At 31.9% G+C, this 21,379-nt stretch overlaps 1 protein-coding gene across 3 annotated transcripts in view; it reads left to right on the top strand.

Annotated features, from left to right (window-relative positions):
• LOC148304687 (protein phosphatase 1 regulatory subunit 16A-like) overlaps positions 1-21,379 on the top strand; it is a 47,111-nt gene that overhangs the window by 12,055 nt on the left and 13,677 nt on the right. For all 3 annotated transcript variants that reach the window (XM_088267793.1, XM_088267792.1, XM_088267794.1), the window contains exons 3-9: positions 15-193; positions 1,669-1,787; positions 4,400-4,529; positions 7,079-7,275; positions 12,535-12,660; positions 14,567-14,642; positions 15,871-16,112. In XM_088267793.1, coding sequence (XP_088123919.1) covers positions 15-193; positions 1,669-1,787; positions 4,400-4,529; positions 7,079-7,275; positions 12,535-12,660; positions 14,567-14,642; positions 15,871-16,112 — 1,069 coding nt within the window. The remainder of the gene's footprint in view (positions 1-14; positions 194-1,668; positions 1,788-4,399; positions 4,530-7,078; positions 7,276-12,534; positions 12,661-14,566; positions 14,643-15,870; positions 16,113-21,379) is intronic.

A 21,379-nucleotide genomic window follows, 5' to 3' on the forward strand; every position in this document is an offset into this window, starting at 1 on the left:
TTTTAATTCTGCAGGCGCCGCATTCAGCAGCTGAAGCTCTGGGCACAAAGGGAAAAGGAATGGTTGCGATCCCGCTCTGGACAGCGCAAGGACAAGACCCAACAACCTCCCACGGCCAAAACCAAGAGAAACATCTTCTTCAGCGACAGCGTGATGCTGTTGGAAGCTGCCGCGAGGAATGACATCGAAGAAGGTATTTGATTGTGCACTGTGCAAGGTGCATTGAAGATATCTGCACCTTCAAACTGAATGTCCAGAAGTATTTTTTTTATGTGATTGAGTTTACGATACCAATATATTCATATATCCATTATATATATATAAAGCAAAATCTTTCATCATTAAAATAGTTTTGTACGAGTGATTGAGGTTTGTATATTTACAATGTTTTTATTCATGGCCAGATACTATACTTATCATCACTGTACAAACAGAACGCACTAAGATACAAAAAAAAAGATTTACGACCATATTAATTTATATGGGATGACATTTAAAATGAAAATCTGGAGAGAAAAAAATACTTGAAGCTTGCAACTGATGTTAACATAGAAAATGAATTGAACTGCAACTGAATTTGACATAAAAAATATATACATTTATGATAAAAACTATTTTTCAATTTATGCATGTATTTGGATAGTTGTGGAGAAAGTACATATACGAAATAAGATAAATTAGGATAAAAAAAATGAAGGGAAATATTTTTGTTTTTATTACACACACATGAACACCTTTTTTATGAATATTATTAAAAAAGCTGTCAAATTGTAATAGGGGTATTCGAAATCGGAAACTCTGACTCAGAGTCCGCGACACTAACCACAGGACCGCAATCCGCGAATCATGTTTATAACTTGGTGTTGTGGAAAAATGAAGAGATTGTTTATACAGTGAAACCTCTATTTATCGTTCCTTAAATAATCATTTTCCCGGATGTGTCATTTCTTCTATCCCAAATTAATTTCAAACTCAACTAAACCGCATCGATCCTTTCTGTATCACCATTTACCGCATTTATCGTTCTAATTAAGCTGCATATTTGATACATTTTGTCTGTTTTTTTTTACATTCTTTTCAATTTTCTTACTTTCAACGGCAACTTATGGAATAGAAACTATCGAAAGCTTGTGTAACCGATAGCAGGAGAGGTCGATATTGATGAAAAGGAGCGCTGCCTGTACCTGCATTTCCAGAAGCGTGCACACTCTTTGAAAGAAAACTTTCTACAACACACATTCAATAACCGATGCTGAAAAAATACAATTTGCAAAGCCGAAAATATACTATTGACTTGCGAAAATAAAACAGTTAAAAAACAAAAGTATTTTTTAAAATTCTATTCAGGTTTGTATTTTTTTTATATAAATATATTTGCATCTGAAACATGTATTCTTCTTAGAATTTTAGCCTACGAATGGTTATGCAGATTGGGAGGACGGTATCTTTACTCGGTCGTATCTATTTGCGTATTGAACTCTTAATCCTGCATTCATTGTTTTCCCGTATTCATAGTTTATTTTAATAGGTCCCTTTAAAAACGATAGATAGAGGTTTCACTCATTTGAATAATATATGTAATGAAAGAATACACATAGAAGATTTTTATATATTGCAATGTTTTACTCTCTTTAGTACTCAGTTAATAGAATATTGTTAATGTTTCAGTGAGAAGACTTCTATCTCGAGGAGTTACTCCCGACGCTACCAATGAAGATGGACTCACCGCCCTCCACCAGTGCTGTATAGACAATAATGAAGAAATGCTGCAACTTCTGCTAGATAAGGTCTGATACTCCTAAGATCTAAAATTCATTTTCATTCATTCATTCAAACCCTTATCCGCACCCCAATGGTGCATAGGACACTGCATCACACAAAGGCAGTGTTATCTTGATCGTTAACACATAGAAACCATTTATAAAAAAAAAAACAATTTTTCAAATATTAAAGGGTTATAATTATTTTAATTTAAAAAAAGTTTTTTTTCGAGATTCTTAAATGATTTTTCCACTCCAAAACGCAACATTAAGCAATTTCAACAAAACTTCAAATATTTGGGAATTAAATATTTCAATAAACTCCCTTAAGAAATTTAAAAAATAGAAGATATAAAAATACTTAAGAAAAAAAAAGTCCATTAAAAATAAATCTTGAAAAAATATACAAACAAAAAAAAAATACTATTATAACATTTATTATATAACATTAAACCATGAGTGTAAGTCCCTTTCCAAACACAAGAGCTCAGTCTCTTTTTTGGAGAGGCACAGCGAATCTAAATTTAATGTTTTCCATATGTATAAATGTTTAAAATGTATTATGTTATACTTAAAAATGTAAATATATTAAATAAATAAAATTTAAAAAGAAAACACATGAAGGAAAAGTGATCAGCCCTCCGCTTCAGGTTCCAGTTCAGGGTAATATGGAATAAATATTACAGTGAAAAAATCACTTATATTTATTTGACCCCCCTGGTAATCGAACCCGGGACCTCCAGAACGGTAGCCGAGCGTGCTGACCATTACACTATGGAGGCGGACAATATCTAAAATAGCAACCTTAAAACGTTTTTTACTATCATTTTAACTGCCCCGATCGTCTTAACACATGTTGCATTTCCGGCCATACTTATTTCCCCTTTTTGCACATACCACTTTCTTATTTATTTTATTAGTAAATTTGTCATTATTATCGTTATCTGATTTATTTAAACTGTCTGGAAATATTTACTAGGGATATGAAATTTATTTTCTGTTTGTCAAGGTTTCCAGTATATGGAGGTCCGGTTTAAACAGGTTTTAACCGGTTAACTGCCAAGAGTTTTAAGTCAATGTCTTAAGACGCATAATTTTCTGTGAACGGAGCGCCGCTCATACAAAAATTACGTCTTAAGACGCGCCGTTTTAAATGGGCTTTTACTAAAGAATAACAATTATTTAAAATGTACAAATATATTGAACGCATAGTGACATCTATTGAGAATATCTTTGCATACTTAGAATTGAAACAGATTTTTTTTTTACCACTTTAAACGTTAACTTAAGAGAGCTTTGTCGTCGGAACAACTAATGGCGCTCAGGGTTGTCCAATAATCCCAGAGTTGCCGTCACTGCCGAATCTGATGACGGTGATTTTAGTGTCGATTCTGATGATTTTTAATTTTTTTTCAAATCAAAGTGTGTGTGTGTGTGTGTATATATACTTTTAATATTAAACTAACATAAACAATTACTTTTGACATATAATTTAGTTTTCATATTTTCTATGACAAATTTTGTGACAACCCTGCACCATGAAAATTAATTTTATGATTATGGATAAATGACTGAACGACTGGCGCGCTCTTAATTTATTTGGCAAGTTTTATAAATAAACGTTAATACACTTTTAATAACAATATGTTTAGAAGGTTTTATTTTTGTCGTAAAATTCGCAGCGTGCTGGGTTCCGCCACACATGTACCTGCCGGCAGTTAACCGGTTAAACTGTATTAAAGCTAAAACTTGACAGCATATACATATATCATATAAATCGGTCACAGAAAAAGAGTTTATACCTACCAGCTGGTTAATAATTATTAATTATACCTTGTAACCTTTCGTCCACCTCCGTGGTGTAATGGTCAGCACGCTCGGCTACCGTTCTGGAGGTCCCGGGTTCGATTCCCAAGGGGGGTAAAATAAATATAAGTAATTTTCTCACTGTAATATTTATTCAATATTACCATGGACTGGTACCTGAAGCGGAGGGCTGATCACCTTTCCTTCATGTGTAAAACGATCATGATAACACTGCGTTTATAAGACACAGTGCCCTATGCACCATTGGGGTGCGGATAAGGGTTTTAATAATAAACCTTTACATGGTATACAACATTTCAAATAAAAAAATTTGCTAGTGAAGATTGCCGTAGAAATTGAGAGCAATTAATCACTTTCCAACATTTGGTCTAATATCCCCTTAAGCATTATAAAAACAAGCCTTTTAGTGAAACTTGTGATAGTAATAAATCCGTAGAAACCATTTTTATATATTTGAATAGTTTCTATGGATTTTACCATAGACATTGTTTTTCGTCATCAAAAATATATGTTGCATATACAATATGATCCTCCTCCGTAGTGTAATGGTCAGCTCGAGCTCGACTACAGCACTGGAGGTCCCCGGTTTGATTCCCAGGGGGGTTCAAATAAATATAGGTGATTTTTTCACTCTAATATTTATTCAATGTACCCTGGACTGGTACCTGAAGTGGAGGGCTGATCACCTTTCCTTCATGTGTTAATAGATCAAGATAACACTGAGTTTATATGATGCAGTGCCCATTAGGGTCCGTATGAGATTTGGAGATGTATGATATAATTAAATGCTATGATTCCTTTTTAAATTTCAGGGAGCAAATGTAAACGCGGAAGATTCGGAGAAGTGGACTCCGCTGCACGCCGCGGCCACCTGTGGGCATTTGCAATTAGTACGTGTTCTCATAGAACGCGGTGCTAATTTATTGGCTGTGAATGCGGATGGTAATCACTTATCTTCATCTTTTAAATCCTGAACTTATATGACAAATTGTTACACAAGAATACCATATTTTTTTAAAGAATATATAATGCCATTTTCCCTTAGTCATGCGCTGATAGTAAGTTCTTTAATTTAAAAAAATCTTCTTTGTTGACAATAATTCAATATGTGAATACAACATTTTCAATATATATTTTTAAATAATTTTTACAAAACATATAAAACGATCATATCTAAGTCATACAGGAGAAAGTGACAAAGTGCATTTTTTACAAAAACGTGATCGTTGACTATTTGATATCTTACTAGCTTAATATTGTCCGGAAAAAAATCCCAAAGGATTTTAAACTTGGAAGTATAGTATATTGACTTGTTAAAATGACTAACTGCATTGATATTTATTTTCTTGCCAAGCAAAAGTGACTTAAATGGCCCTCCTGAACATTTTACATTTTGTTAGTTGGTCACTTTCTCCTGTACGACTACGATATGTAACTTAAAACCAACTTTGTTATCAAATAACTATGTATATATCTTATTATAACTTAATTATAATGTCGAGCAGTTTATTCCCCACTAATCAATAGTAAACAGATGCCGTAGTGTAGTCGGGTAGACGATTAATGCAAAACTGCCATTGCAGATTTGATTCCCGCCAATTTTAAAATAAATTCAGGAAAGGTTTATTTTCAATTGATCAGTGTTTGTGGTGTATTTTTCACATTTCGCTCACTCCTTTCAAGAACGTCATAAATCAAAAAACTTGATTTTCCAGGAGAACGTTTTTAAAGTGTAAAAATATAGTACAATGTATTTAAAATAAATATCAAGCCACTTGCTGAACTATTTACTGTGCAACAGATCTTTTTAGGTAAAACCTGAAGGTTTTTTTCTCCATTTGAAAAATAGTTAGTATTTTTTTTTAAATAATTAAACAATACCTTTTCTTCAAAATGCAAAAACAACACTTTCTGCCCTGTAGCGGGTAAATATTAAGTCAAAAATATGCCTCTTTTTCTCTCCTCCTTTCAATAACGTCAAATATCAAAAAACTTGATTTTTCAGATTGTTTTTAAAGTTTAAAAATATAATACAATGCATTAAAAATAAATATCAAGCCACTTATTGAACTTTTTACTGTGCAACACATCTTTTTAGGTGGAACCTGAAGGTTTTTTCTCCATTTGAAAAATATTTTGTATATTTCAAAAAACACTTAAACAATACCTTTTCTTCAAAATGCAAAAACAACACTTTCTGCCCTGTAGCGGGTAAATATTAAGTAAAAAATATGCCTCTTTTTCTGGAATAAAGTACATTTTATGGGCATTCCGAAAACACGTACAACTGAAAATTTACGATTTTTGATTTATGACGTTCTTGAAAGGAGTGAGCGATTTATCTTCCTTGTCCTTACTATCCTACCTGCAGACAACCGTCTTAAAGTGGAGACTTTCCAGTTATTCCCTTAAAATAATGTTTTTGAGGAAGAAACTGTTATACAGTAAGGTTATAATAAGATATGTATTGATTTTATAACAATGTTAGTTTTCAAAATTTTATTTTTATTATATTAAATTATAATCGATTGATATAGTATATAGTATAATTATTTTATCTCAAATCTGATTATAATGAATTCGATATGATAAAAAAAGAGATCCCGTAACATTTAAACAAAAAACACCAATTACATGAATTCCACTTTTTAAATACACTAGGGGAATACAAGTTTTAAGTTATCTTTTTTTTTTTAAAAAAATTAATTAACACATTTCCGTCAGATGTTTTTTACACCTCCAGACTGCTGTCGACAGAATTTGATAATATGTACATATAGTTTAAACCTTAATAAAGTGATTGTTACATAATGTTCATAAAAAAAATTAAGTAATTCCTTCTTTTCTGACTTTCAAATAAGGCCGACACAGAAGGTAAAAATATCATTCTCGTCCTTGAGCATCAATCGCCGAACGGGTAGAATTACTTTCCCGTCCTAAGTGTGTTAATATAATAGAATATTTTGTACCTGTAATATCGACGTGCCCTACGTAAAGTGCTCTAATTACATTTTTGTCAATTTTGAGATATTTGGTGTGTGTTATCAACTGGCCATTATCTACAAATATAAACAAACAAAAAAAAATTACGCTTAGTTTTCAGGCGTATAAGACGCTATCTACATCGAATTTTCAAAATGAACTGAACTCCTAAAACGCTAACTACTTAATTTTTATAAAGTTTATTGTTTTAAAACGATTTAATACATTATTTTAATGTGTTTTTTAATGAATAATACTAGTTTAGAATTTCAGATAAAACCGTTATTTAATAAAAAAGAATACTTTGAAAAAATCTTCTAAGCTCTCTCCTGTAAAGTAACAGATTTGCAGATAGAGTACTTTACGTAGGGGCCGTCGATATATTATATTGTTTAATGCAAAAAAATATATGTATTTTGAGTTTTGACGAGACTTAAATCAAGTTTGCTATATGGAATTTTACATTTGAGGCAATATTTTGCTGTAATATCCGTGTTTGATTATTGCAGGCAACATGCCGTACGACATATGCGAGGACGAGGCGACGCTGGACTGCATAGAGGGCGAGATGGCCTCCAACGGCGTGACGCAGCGGCTGATAGACGCCACGCGCGCGGCCACGGAGCGCCGCATGCTTCGCGACCTGCGGCAGGTGGCGGCCGCGGCGGGCGACCTGGAGGCGCGCGACCAGCACGGCGCCACTCCGGTGAGGCTCCTGCGCGGGCTGCTCCGACTCGTCGCCAGTCTGGCCCTCGGACTGGTCAAGAGGAAGGTCGGCAGAAGGCCGCTCTGGAAAGGGATTCTTAAATACTCGGATGTAGACACAAACATCATTTAACTCTAGACCGCGGGACTTGTTTCAATGTACCTTTAACACATAGTTGTTGGGCGGTTTTTTACTTACTTACTACTTCAGCGTTCTTCTTATGTCCAGTATTGAACAAAGGCCTCCCTCCTGGACTTCCACAGTTGTCTGTTGGACGCGACTCTCTTCCAGTGCAGGAATGCCACTATTTTAATGTCATCTGACCATCTTGTCTGGAAAATATATGAGGATGAAAAAAACTCACATTTTATCAAAAAAGTTTCCAAAAAACATTTTAAAAAATAAGTACAACATATTTTTTAAAATTTTTATATAATATACGAACATAAAATAATGCTAAAAAATTTTGATCCTAGTTATCACTACATTCTTTACACATGTTGCCTCGGTGCCTTCCACAAATTGGATGTCTGTCGTTAATTTTACAAATGTCCTGTAATCTAAGGTTAAAAAGTCAATTTCGTATGAGCAGCTAATCAGAGCATGGGAAAAGCACATATCGCTCACTCCTTTCAATAACGTCAAATATCAAAAAACTTGATTTTTCAAATCGTTTTAAAGTTTGAAAATATAATATAATGTATAAATATCAAGCCACTTATTGAACTTTTTACTGTGCAACACATCTTTTTAGGTGAAACCTGAAGGTTTTTTCTCCATTTGAAAAATATTTTGTATATTTCAAAAAACACTTAAACAAACACTTTATTGTGCAAAATTAATTTATATTTCAAAAAACACTTAAACAAACACTTTATTGTGCAAAAAATCTTTTTAGGTAAAACATGAAGGTTTTTTCTCCATTTGAAAAATATTTAGTATATTTTAAAAAAATAGTTAAAAAATACCTTTTCTTCAAAATGCAAAAACAACACTTTCTGCCCTGTAGCGGGTAAATATTAAGTAAAAAATATGCCGCTTTTGCTGGGATATAGTACATTTTCTGGGCATTCCGAAAACATGCACAACTGAAAATTGACGATTTTTGATATATGACGTTGTTGAAAGGAGTGAGCGATATATAGAGCAATTTTAAACAGTTAAATAACAGAATATCACAATTCTCAAGAATTTATTTTATAAAAATTGCATTGAGATATTATAGACCAATAGCAATTTGTTAATATGTACATATATATATTTTTCCTACGTGTTAATTTTTGTTTTGTGGTTAAATTGTGTGGTTATGGCTTATATAGAACTAAAAGGTGCTATTTTACTTAACAGTGTATATTCAGTAAAAGCTCATTAAAGTTTAAATTATAAATGTATATTTATATATATATTTTTTATTCTCTTATGAATTAAAATTGAATTTTAATCGAAAATTTTAAAAAAAACTTCTACATATTCGCAAATTATGGCAAAATTTTAACTATTGTCAATTTAATTAAAGAGCTTTTTCTGTATGTTATGTATTATAATCAGGTGCTATCAATGTTTGGTGTTTGTTACTTAGGTAGAAACTATTTTAGAGAACAAAATAATTTTAGAAACGTGTTTTATAAAACTGTTTTTCTAACATAAAATTTATTGGGTCCAGATGCAATGCTGCCACTTTCTACCATCATGCTCTTGTCGGTATATCTCAGGGACCTCTCTCCTTTGAGCCAGTTCTTGTATCTCTTTATATAATACATATCTTACTCCTTACGCCAAAGATTAAAATTGTCTTTTGTTAATGTTTTAATTATTACAGCGGTGAATGGTGACAGTTTTGCATCGGCTCATCGTACGTAGAAATGGGTCCAAAAATATAATTTTAAAGTAATAGATTTAATTGGGACCACTTTTGATTACTTTTTTTATTCAGATTTATAAATATTGTTATATATTTGTAGTTTCTTATAAACTGCATTGTAAATGTATATAAAATTGCATGTTTTGAGTACAGTACTGTTGTAATCGTTGGGAAGTCATTAGTAGTTTAAATGCAGATTTTTCTAAGAAAAAACTAAATATATTTGAATTTATAAACTGTATCTATTTTTACCCTTAAATTTTATTGAACTAAATAACTTATGGTGATTGTTGAACAATAATATCATGGTGATTGGTTTTATGCACATAATTTTTTCTTGCTTGAATTCTTCTCTTTTTTTCTATTACCTTATTATTATGTTTTTATAGTGATATTTTATTCCTTGATTTAATACTCTTCTATGTCAATATTTCTTTATTTTTTTAAGTGTGAATGATTTAACAGTTTCCTTATAAAAAGTAAAAAGTTGTTTCGGTTTCTATTTTTTAGTTTTATAATTATAACAAAAGATCGTAAGATTAAATTTGACAAAAAAACTTGCTTATGTATTATAGACAATAATACAAATCTTTGTTATTATTCAAGACTGCCTATGCGTCACTTCAATATTGCCTACGTGGTGTGAAATATTATTTAAGGTATAGTGGAAATCGAACCACAACCTGACTAAAATTCTCTATGGTCTGATTATGATTTTCTATTGGTTGATTCAAAATACATTATAGTAGACTACTAGCCGACTAGAATATTAAAAAGCTGTCAAAAAGAAAAATGCTCATATCGTAGTCGTACAGGAGAAAGTGACTAACTAACAAAATGTAAAATGTTCAGGGGGGGCATTTAAGTCACTTTTGCTTGGCAAGAAAATAAATAACAATGCAGTTAGTCATTTTTAACAAGTCAATATATTATACTTCCAAGTTTAAAATCCTTTGAGATTTTTTTCAAGGCAATATTTAGCCAGTAAGATATCAAATAGTCAATGATCACGTTTTTGTAAGAAATACACTTGGTCACTTTCTCCTGTATGACTACGATATATGTATTGCAACGGTTTGATCATTAATTTATTATCGTCTGTTTCCCTTTTTTTATTCTTGATTTATATTGTATTTTAAAAATAAAACATCACAATTAGATATGAAACATGACAGATAACATCAGACGACGTTTGGAGGATGCTTTTGGATACCACGTCTGAAAATAATAAGTGAAAATTTCTTCCATAAAACAATATTTTTACTTTTACTCTTACGATCCTTTGCCTTGTGCTAATATTTTCTGGTCTACGGGCAGCTTCTTTAAAATATTTATGTACTAATTTTGTCCTCCGTGTTTGTATTCTGTTGCTTTTTGTGTCTAATATATTTTTATATTATTTTAAATACACTTCTTTCTTTTACTTGTCTTTTTTTTGCCTTGTTCTTCTTTTTCTGTCTGCTATTTATAGTCTCTCTGCTTTCAATAATATTTCAATCACTAATTCATTGAATATATTACATAAACCATATGAGTAACTAATGAGATATAATACAATTCTAACAATGATTAAAAAGTTTACTGTCGTATAAGAATAGAATGGCTATACATGGGTGTATTTCTTAAGGCATTTTGAATTCATTTATGACCAAAGGAACCAATGGCTTACTGATATTATGAGTGACATGATTACTAATACAAATGTATGTATGTATAACAAATATTAAATACATACATTGTCCTTGCAAATTACTTACTTTTTCTGACTCTCATCTCCAGCCAATGATGCAAAAGATACTGTATCAGATTTATGCTAATAGAGTGTTAACTTATTAGGCAATTGGATGAAGACAAAGTGATAATTATGTACTGTGGCACAGGCGACCGACCAGGATAATATTAAATGTTCTCCCCCAGGCCTATATAGTATTTATTCCTGGGAATAGAACCCAGGACTTCATGAACTGTAGACAAATGATACTAACCACTAGATTAGAAAGCGGACAGGAATTAGAATTAAAAACTGTTTTCTCAATATGTTTTAAATATCTCAAATGACAGAAGTTTTTGAGAAGGGAATATAGAAATATAGACATTTACGTGGCCTATGAACCATATATGGCTGGTTTAAGTGATTGTGTACATACCGTGTAACATTCACCATTCTATCTGTTATTGGACATCCATAGTGAGATTTTTTTTCCGATTCCTTGAGTCATATATCCAGTATCCTAATAAGATTAGGATATTTTCATAAATATCATCAAACTATCATTAATTATCGGTAAATAATACTAAAACTAAGTGTCAATGTAAGTATTGCAAAAACTGACAACTAATTAAAGGATTAACAATAAAACCCCATACACATAAGGTAACATTGTTTACAAACTAGCTGACACACATTTACATCTATAAGCCTCCATTCACACGAAAAACATGTGGTTTTTGGATCGTCCGGCAATCAAATAAAAGAGATTTTATGAATCTTAAAATACATAAAATTGGTATTGGGTCTTCAGATACTATCAACTGTCATTCATATAGGAGGTTTCAATCACTTAATTCTATTCCTCAACATACAATTCATTATTTAGTCATTATTTTTCTCTCTGTGTGGCCAGAATTAAATAAATTATATTTGCATCTAAAAAAAGCACCATCTGATGCATTTCAAGAAACATTATTAAATATTCTTGTATCCCTAACTGTCCATCATATTGTCTCTTCTCCCCCCTTCTTCAACTTCTTACTGAACAAGCAGGTGTTATGGCATTGTTGGGTAGACACTCAATTGCAAAACTGACATCACTTGTTCCATTTACGCTATTTGCAAAATGAATTCATAAAATATTTATTTTCAATTGGTATGGGTGTTTGCGGTGAATTTCATATCAACCTTCCTTATCCCTACTATCCTACCTGCAGTCAAGTCTCTAAAATAATGACTTTGCAGGGCATTCCTTTTTAAATAATCAAAACCTACTCTATGGCCTCATTGTTTTGAAAAATTCAGTTTTATAAATATGGATATATATCATATTGTATTTATTTAATCTTTCACACTGCACCTCCTCATATATATTTTTTTCATTTTCACTTATGCCAGTACAAGCACTATCTGCCTATTTATTTCAAACAGTTTTATAAGGCACAAACCTAGACCAATATTATTAGTCTGTATTTGGTTGTTTGAAAGGCATTGTTTCATAATAATAAGCCGACTTATCTACGTTTATTCTACAATAATTTTAACAAATAAATAATTGAAAGTATAATATGTGAAAGAAGAGATGCACAAACATGTGCACCTTTTTAACTAAGGCACATACATACCTTGTAAATAGCAACAACAACAAAAAATGAATTGAATTTTACAATACAAATTTCTTTCACAGTTACACATTGCTGCTGCTAATGGATATACTAAAGTTGTGGAATTCCTCCTTGACAATCACGTGTCCACCGATGTCAAGGACAATGACTCCTGGCAGCCAGTACACGCAGCGGCGTGTTGGGGGCATGTAAGTACACGTTTGTCACATGACTGGCATGTTGCGCACTACCTGCATGTCCAATATGTATCACATAATCATCTTTGCTCCGGTGTTCATTTGTTTTATTTTCAAAGAGTGTTTTACAGTTTAACAATTAATGGAGGATGTATCATAGGAATTATTCGTAAACTGAAATTTATTTGTAACCCAGATTCTACCCACAAACTGGCACATTTCTTTACCAATTTTTTTAAAAATTCATCTAAACAATTCATTTCCAGAGGCATTTGTAAGCCAAAGTTTGACTATATGTATACTCAAATGTTTGCATCAGTAACTGAGTTTGTATGTCTAAATATACTGGTGTTGACTCATTGTTTACATCTGAATTCAGTATTAATGACTTGGTTTTAAATATTTTGATCAAATTAAACGACTTCTTTAAAAGTTAATCAATTCGAATTTTGGATTTGATAATTTAAAACTAATCACGCCAATGAATGCACAAAATTGGTTGCATATTGTGTATTTCTAGCTAAATTTGACTTTAATAACTTGAGTTGCAAAGAAATGGTGATCCAGAAAAGTAACGAATACCAGCCCAATCAGGTAACTTAAAATATAACAGTTACCCATACGTGGATGCAGTTTCAAACTTTCATTGCTCATTATGTCATGGCTGAATTTTTTTTAATGCCTCACTCTTGAACCAGGCAGTCAAAATGTTAGAAAATATGAACCCATACATATGTGTCCATTTTTACCATTATTTTTTTGAGGTTATTTTGATGATATGTACAGTGAATCTACAGTTATTTTACCTCTAGTTATGTTGGCTAACTAAATATATATCAGAGGTAAAATAAATATGAACGGACATTATATAGTCAACATCAAAACAAAGCCAAAGACAAACTGGTAGAACAGAATAATTTGCAATAATAAATGTACTCTCAAAAGATTTTTTTATACAGGCGACCCTAGACTTTCACAAAATTTGTTTTTTTGTAAAAAAAAAACACTTTTTTTATGATTGGTATCAATAATACACATAAAATTACCCATACATTTTTGGAATTCCGAATACATGAAACCCATAAATTAAATTATGTTTGAATGTTTTTATGTACAGGCGTCCGCCTGTACATAAAAACCTTCTTCATTTTGTATACTTTTTGTATAATTGTTTTCAATATAATCTTCCTTATATGAAACCTTTTTGTCCGCCTCCGTAGTGTAATGGTCAGCACGCTCGGCTACCGTTCTGGAGGTCCCGGGTTTAATTCCCAAGGGGGGTAAAAATAAATATGAGTAATTTTTTCACTGTAATATTTATTCAATATTACCATGGCCTGGTACCTGAAGCGGAGGGCTGATCACCTTTCCTTCATGTGTAAAACGATCATGATAACACTGCATTTATAAGACACAGTGCCCTATGCACCATTGGGGTGCGGATAAGGGTTTTATTATTTTTATTATATGAAACCAAATAAAACTTATTATATATTCTGCAATAGGGTCTTTTCATAAAGTGGGAATATGTCCATTATTGAGATTCTAATAGTTTACGAAAATAATGAAACATTGTTTAAAAAATGTATATTCAATAGATTTTATGTTTTTGTTTTTTGAGTGTTTGATGGATTGTTATTATTTGCTTTATTATAAAGGTATTTTAAATATCTATGTATATATGTGAAAAGATTCTACTATGGAGCATGTGGCAATAAGATCAAATCGCAGCAAAATTATTTCTCCATCTTTGTAATTTTTTTATGAAGTTACTCTACGCATAAAATTTTTTTTTTAAAGGTTTTCAGCTTTCTGTAAAAAGTGTTTCATTTTTATTTTTTGCCAATGTGGGTGTGCGATGTTTGTAACTAAACTATAATTAATGCATGTTTTTGTGAATGTTTCCCTCTAAATACAGATGGAAGTTCTGGAGATATTGGTGCATAATGGAGCTGATCTCAATGCTAAGAACAAACATGATGAAACTCCTGCAGGTAATTCTTACACAATCCTCTATAAGACAAGAGTGAAAGACCACTGTGTTTTAACATAACTTTAAAACAACTGTTTTTCTTAGTTATTTTGATCATTTGCGAACATCAATGGAACCGTGGAAATCATTGAAATATTTGAAACAGAACTCTTTTTTTTGTCGCTTACTTCACTTTTGTTCAACACTGACCAACTATCAATAGACATATTTGGGCATTGTGCCAATATGTATATTGATAGAGCACATATCGCTCACTCCTTTTAAGAACGTCAAAAATCAAAAAACTTGATTTTTCAGGAGAGCGTTTTTAAAGTTTTAAAATATAATACAATGTATTAAAAATAAATATAAAGCCACTTATTGAACTTTTTACTGTGCAACAGATCTTTTTAGGTAAAACCTGAAGGTTTTTTCTCCATTTGAAAAATATTTAGTATGTTTAAAAAAATAATTAAACAATACCTTTTCTTCAAAATGCAAAAACAACACTTTCTGCCCTGTAGCGGGTAAATATTAAGTTAAAAATATGCCACTTTTGCTGGGATATAGTACATTTTCTAGGCATTCCGAAAACGTGCACAACTGAAAATTGACGATTTTTTACTTATGACGTTCTTGAAAGGAGTGAGCGATATGTATTACTCGTACTTAAGGCCCCGCAAAGTCTTTATCTAGAATTTGGTATTTTTTAAAATTACCTAATGTCCAAGCAACTGAAATCTAGCTACGGCTCATACAACACTACTTATCATGTTCCTACTTAGGCTCCAACTTTATAACTTTTATAGCCTATTTCTACTTGTGAGTGGGTTTACTCTTTACGTTTAAAGTTACTATGATTCATGAATGAAAATTCAAAGAAAAAGCACTACAATTGGGTATACGAGGCAAGGTGATCACTCTTGCGCTTCAGGAACCAGTCCAGGGTAATATTAAATAAATATTACAGTGCAAAATCACTAATATTTATTTTCACCCCCCTGGGAATCGAACCTAGGACCTCCAGCACGGTAGCAAACACGCTGACCATTACACCATGGAGGCGGACAAAACATTTAAAGTTACTATAACTTAGTAGGCTTAGCATTTAAAGTTACTATAATTACTTTACATTTAAAGTTACTATAATTACAATTGATTGATGAGTGAAAATTGTAGGCAAAAATACTAGTTAGAATCTGGTTCATGAGGCTTTACTGTATTTTGATTCCCTGATTATTTTGCTGTAGATATTTGCGAAGACCCGGAGATGAGGGCGCGGATAGCCCAGCTGCTGGTGGAGCGGGAGTCGAGGGTGTCGGCGGGCTCGGCCAGCAGCGCGGGCGGAGGCCGCCGGGGCACGCCCTCGCACCGCCCGCCCTCCTCCTCCCGCGGGCACAGCGTGCGGCGCACCTCCCTGCGCGAGAAGGGGCTCACGGCCAAGCACGACGCTCACGAGGAGGCCCGGATGAGGCAGACCTTTGGCGCGGGCGTGAGTTTTATTACCTCCGTTACCTTTTCACTTTTATGTATTCCTGTAATAATAATAATAATAATAAAATTGGATAACTTATATAGCGCCATTTTCGTAAAAAAATACCTCAAGGGCGCTTCACTGTGAATGAATTGGGGAAAATATTATGGTGGAAATGATTTAGCAAACAAATGTGTAGTTGGCAGAGAAACCATACATTATTCCTACTTATTAATTTTGTACAAGAATGATAATAATATTAGTATATTACCACTCACCAAGATTTTTATGTCTGCCGGTAGACATAAAAATATACTAGTATTATTGACATTTTTGTAAAAAAATAAATAAGTAAAAATGACTAACCACAAAGTAAATGCTTTAAATGTGAATAATATTGAGAATATATACATTTTTCATTGATTTTGCATTTAATTTGTAGAACTCCATAATTTATATTTTAAATATTAAAATTAAACACTGATTTCTAGGGTCTACTAAGTTGTATATTAACAACATTTCACGTGTGTCCAAATACTTCACAAATCTGGATTATCTCCATAATTATTCTGAATTTGCCAATCACCTAATAGAAAATAATCGCACATTTGATCAAAATAAAGCACTAAATATATTACACACTTGCAACAGAGGACTTAAATTAGATTACTTAGAAATATTAGAAGTTAAAAAAGCAATTATAATTATATAACAAAATAATAATTTGCAACTAATAAATACACATATAAACGATTTTTCAAGAAGTCTATTGTTAAATATGTTTACAATCACTCTACATCCTTGATCATTTTTTATTGTGACTGCTAATCAACGCAAAAAAAATAAAGCCACTTGAGAACACTTGAGGCTTTTTTGCCAAAATATTTCGCATCTTGTTTAGTAGATAGTGTTTTAAATGTTTTATATGATAATTGATCATATCAAATGCTTACCAAATAATGCTAAGGGAGTTAGTGATAACATTCCCTCGTGTTTCATCAAAATGTGCTGTTATGAAATTGCCAAACCACTGTTTATAATTTTTCAATTATCATTATGTGAAGGTGTTTTTCCTGATCGATGGGAATGCACCCTTATTACACCCATATTTAAATCAGGGTCCAAAAATTATGTAAAATGATGTAAGCCCTGTAAATGTCCAGACTTCCATATTCTTTATAATAATAAATAATAATAATAAAATTGGATAACTTATATAGCGCCATTTTCGTAAAAAAATACCTCAAGGGCGCTTCACGGTGAATGAATTGGGGAAAATATTATGGTGGAAATGATTTAGCAAACAAATGTGTTTTTAGTCTTTTTCTAAAGATCATCTCACTCTCACTATTTCTAACCATTGGTGGAAGAGCATTCCACGCCGTCGGTCCTGCAACAGCAAAGGCACGCTCGCCAAATTTAGTGCGTTGGTTGCGAGCTGGTAAGATAACTTTGCCCATTGCAGATGTTGTAGCCGATCGAAGCGTGAGACGTCTATCAACCAATTCATCTGGAATACACAGCTCCTTAAGATACTCTGGAGCCATATTGTGTATTGATTTATACATGAGTAGGCAGAGTTTATACTCAACCCTTTCGGGAAAGCGTAACCAGTGGAGTTTGTGAAGTAGTGGGTTGATGTGACTGAATTTAGAAATTCCAAAAATTAGTCTCGCTGCTGCGTTTAACACTGATTGCAGTCGAGTCATTTTATTGTTTGGTAGACCCGTGTTCATTACCTTTTTAACATTATGTATTCCTGTATACAGCAGAGTGAACCGTACATATAAATCTATTATAATTTGATAAAGGTCAAAAATTATAATAAAGTTGTACAAGAATTGCATATAGATTTGGCTCTCAATAAATATTTTAATTATATTTAGCACTTTGGCTTATAAGCCAACGACTGATTTATACTATACCATTAGTACGAATATGGGTTTGCGACCCCAAGTGCCCTAGCCATTACTACCATTTTTTCCTATCTATTATTCCCTCTCAGATTTAAATATAAAAATAAGAAACTTTTTTGAGTTTTTTGGATATACCTCCCGAAAGAAAATAACCCATTTGCAAAATTTATAGGCACTCATTTACAGGCGTCTTCAACGCTTATTTAAAAAAAATACACACACACGGCATTTACACAATGGATTCGAAGTTTAAAAAAATATGTAGAAAATGGAAAATTTACTTTTTAAATGACAGGTCGTGAAATGTTGCCAGTTTTACCTAATGCCACATGGCTTGAATTCTCACTTTATCTAGAAGGCACTGGCCCGCCCCGTAAACTAAACACTCTTTTTGTAGAACGGTAAAAAAATACGACGATTTTTTTTCTTCATACATTATCGTAACTTTTTACATGCTCGGAAAAACAATGAATAAAGAAAAGTGAAGACAATGGCGCCCCCGCAGATTCTATAAATAAGTTTGTCGAAGTATATTGTACATTTCGCTAGAACACTGTCACAAGCTCACGCAAATAAGTAATTAACAATAAAATATCTGCACATTGCGTGCGGATATTATTATATTAAATCTTCAATAAGATCAATTCAATTTCTGGGTGAAACCACACGTACATAACGCGTAGCTATCGCACGCGATTTTAGACCATCGGATGAGTGAGTTCGAAGGAAATAAGCTTCCTTTTTCGGCTCATATCCGCCGAATACAAGGTTGTATCGAAAAAAATATAGTAATATATTATTTTTCTCCTAATAAAATGCAGATTGATAAATAAAAACAACAAAAATATCAGATAAATGTTTCTATGTTTTGTTTTTTTTCACGAAGTATTATTTGATGTTGATATTATTATATTTTAATAGTTTGTTATGATACCCTTTACATAATAAGATTAAAAATTATTAGAATGAAAAAAGAATTGATTATTTTTTGTTATTCAAAATATAGTTTTTAGTCCTATATATTTTGATATTTCATAATTTTCGCTACGCCTGTATATTATTACGTAATATTTTTCATTTTTACCTATGTGTACCTACCTAACTGTTAGTACAGGCGTTGTTTATTATTATTTAATATTATTATGTAAGAACAAAATCATAAAATGCATAGAAACGCGGAAAGTAATATGTACGTACCGTACCTAATTATTTATAATTAATACACTATTAATAGCTCTGTTAATAAATAAGGGTATCAACATTATTACGGTAATTTATTGACGTAACTAGCAGCTTAATTTTCCACCAAGAATTCTTGAAGCAAATCGTATTAGCGCAAGTATCTATCTACTCACCGACATTATTTTATAGTTGGCATTGTTTTCTTTGGCCTATTTAAAATTGTTTCACTTGGACGAATTTATTTGTTTTTTGTCGAAACTAAAAGAATATCATACATTTTTGAATGGTCAAAATCATTTTTGTGTAAAAAAATGTTACTCACAAGAATTCTGATGAGTTTGTCGAAGTGTATATATATATAAATATGTATATTTTTTAATACGCGTTATTCCATAGATAATCCACGAAAACGATCCGTTATTAAAGCCTTCTTCTATGTATATTGATTTGAAATAACTTAAAGCGAATTTTCCGGAATGCTTGATATTTCAAAACATCACTTATAAAGTAGGCACCAAAATTATAGTAACAAAAATATTCCATTTTACGTTAGTATTTAAAACATGTAACCGCTCGCATTAACTGGTTTTGACATAACCTAAAATTGACGCTGTTGATTTTTCTTCCTAATATTTTCGGTTTGAGTTTTTTTTTGTGCCATTGTAGGGATTGTTTGCATTCGGTTTTGTTTTATAATTATCCATTCAACCAGCCAATGACAGGTCGTAAACCCTGTAAATACACAGACTTGCATATTCCCAACCCTAAAACGTATTTTTGTTGTTGTTGTTTTTTTAATGAAGACTTATTGTATTATTTTTTGTAAGTTCTATTATATATGAACCAATTTTGAAACATTGTTCTTGAATCACCAGAACTTCACTAGAGACATCTATTGGTGAGATGATAAGAAGCTTTTTATTGAGCAGAAACTCTTTTATTAGTATGTGAGGTCCGAATCCTGGATTATAATCACACACATCGCTCACTCCTTTCAAGAACGTCATAAATCAAAAATTGTCAATTTTCAGTTGTGCGTGTTTTCGGAATGCCCAGAAAATGTACTATATCCCAGCAAAAGAGGCATATTTTTAACTTAATATTTACCCGTTACAGGGCAGAAAGTGTTGTTTTTGCATTTTAAAGAAAATGTATTGTTTAATTTTTTTTTTTTAATATACTAAATATTTTTCAAATGGAGAAAAAACCATCAGGTTTTACCTAAAAAGATCTGTTGCACAGTTAAAAGTTCAGTAAGTGGTTTGATATTTATTTTTAATACATTGTGTTATATTTTTAAACATTAAAAATGTTCTCCTGAAAAATGAAGTTTTTTGATTTATGACGTTCTTGAAAGGAGTGAGCGACATGAGAAACGCCAGAAAATATCATTTAAATTTTTATCATTTTACCTTATAATTTGACCAGATAATTTATATACAACATTTTGAGTGTGAACAAGTATTTGGACACACTCAAAATGATGTAAGACTTATTGTCATGATATTAAAGATATTGTCATGAAAAAATCTCAAACCAAATCTTAAAATTTTAGTATGCTAAGTTCCTATTTTTCTACGCCACTGGGTAGCATATATGTACATGTTTCACCACGTGGACGCGTATCACGAGACAAGGGAGTCTGTATCTGTAGCAGAGAAGAGTTTTTTCATTGTTTATTTATAGCCTCGACTACCGATGTACATCTTCACGCTCAATCGGCATTCCATCTCACACGCATCCATACCAGTAGATCGTAGATCCGCACTGCAGAATGCGTTTTCTAATCGCTGAATTGCCAATTCTAATTTCTAGATGAGGTACCACTAGGTATTCTTTATAATTTTATATGTGTATGTATTCTCTCGATGTAACATTGTTTATTTTTTAAAAATCAGCCTGAAAGACTGCGTTTTGTAAACAGGTCACAAGATAATGGCAACCCTAGGACGAGGCGATTGTACCGCGCCAAAATCAAACAAATAAATTAGAAAAACGATTTTTTTAAAGATAGAAGCGCATTTTTACTATTTTTGCGACATTCCAATCAATAGTCTGTTTTTAGCTATATTTTCTGTATTAAAAGATCACATATATGAGACAAAAAACCGGGAAAACGTAAAGAGAAGTTACATTAGTGTCTTTTTTTTATACTTTTCGTTTCAAAATTTTTTTTTTTTAAATTTG

The sequence above is a fragment of the Brachycentrus maculatus genome, unplaced genomic scaffold, assembly GCF_059751285.1.
Source record: "Brachycentrus maculatus isolate JH-2025_06_01 unplaced genomic scaffold, ASM5975128v1 h1tg000306l, whole genome shotgun sequence".
NCBI lineage: Eukaryota > Metazoa > Arthropoda > Insecta > Trichoptera > Brachycentridae > Brachycentrus > Brachycentrus maculatus.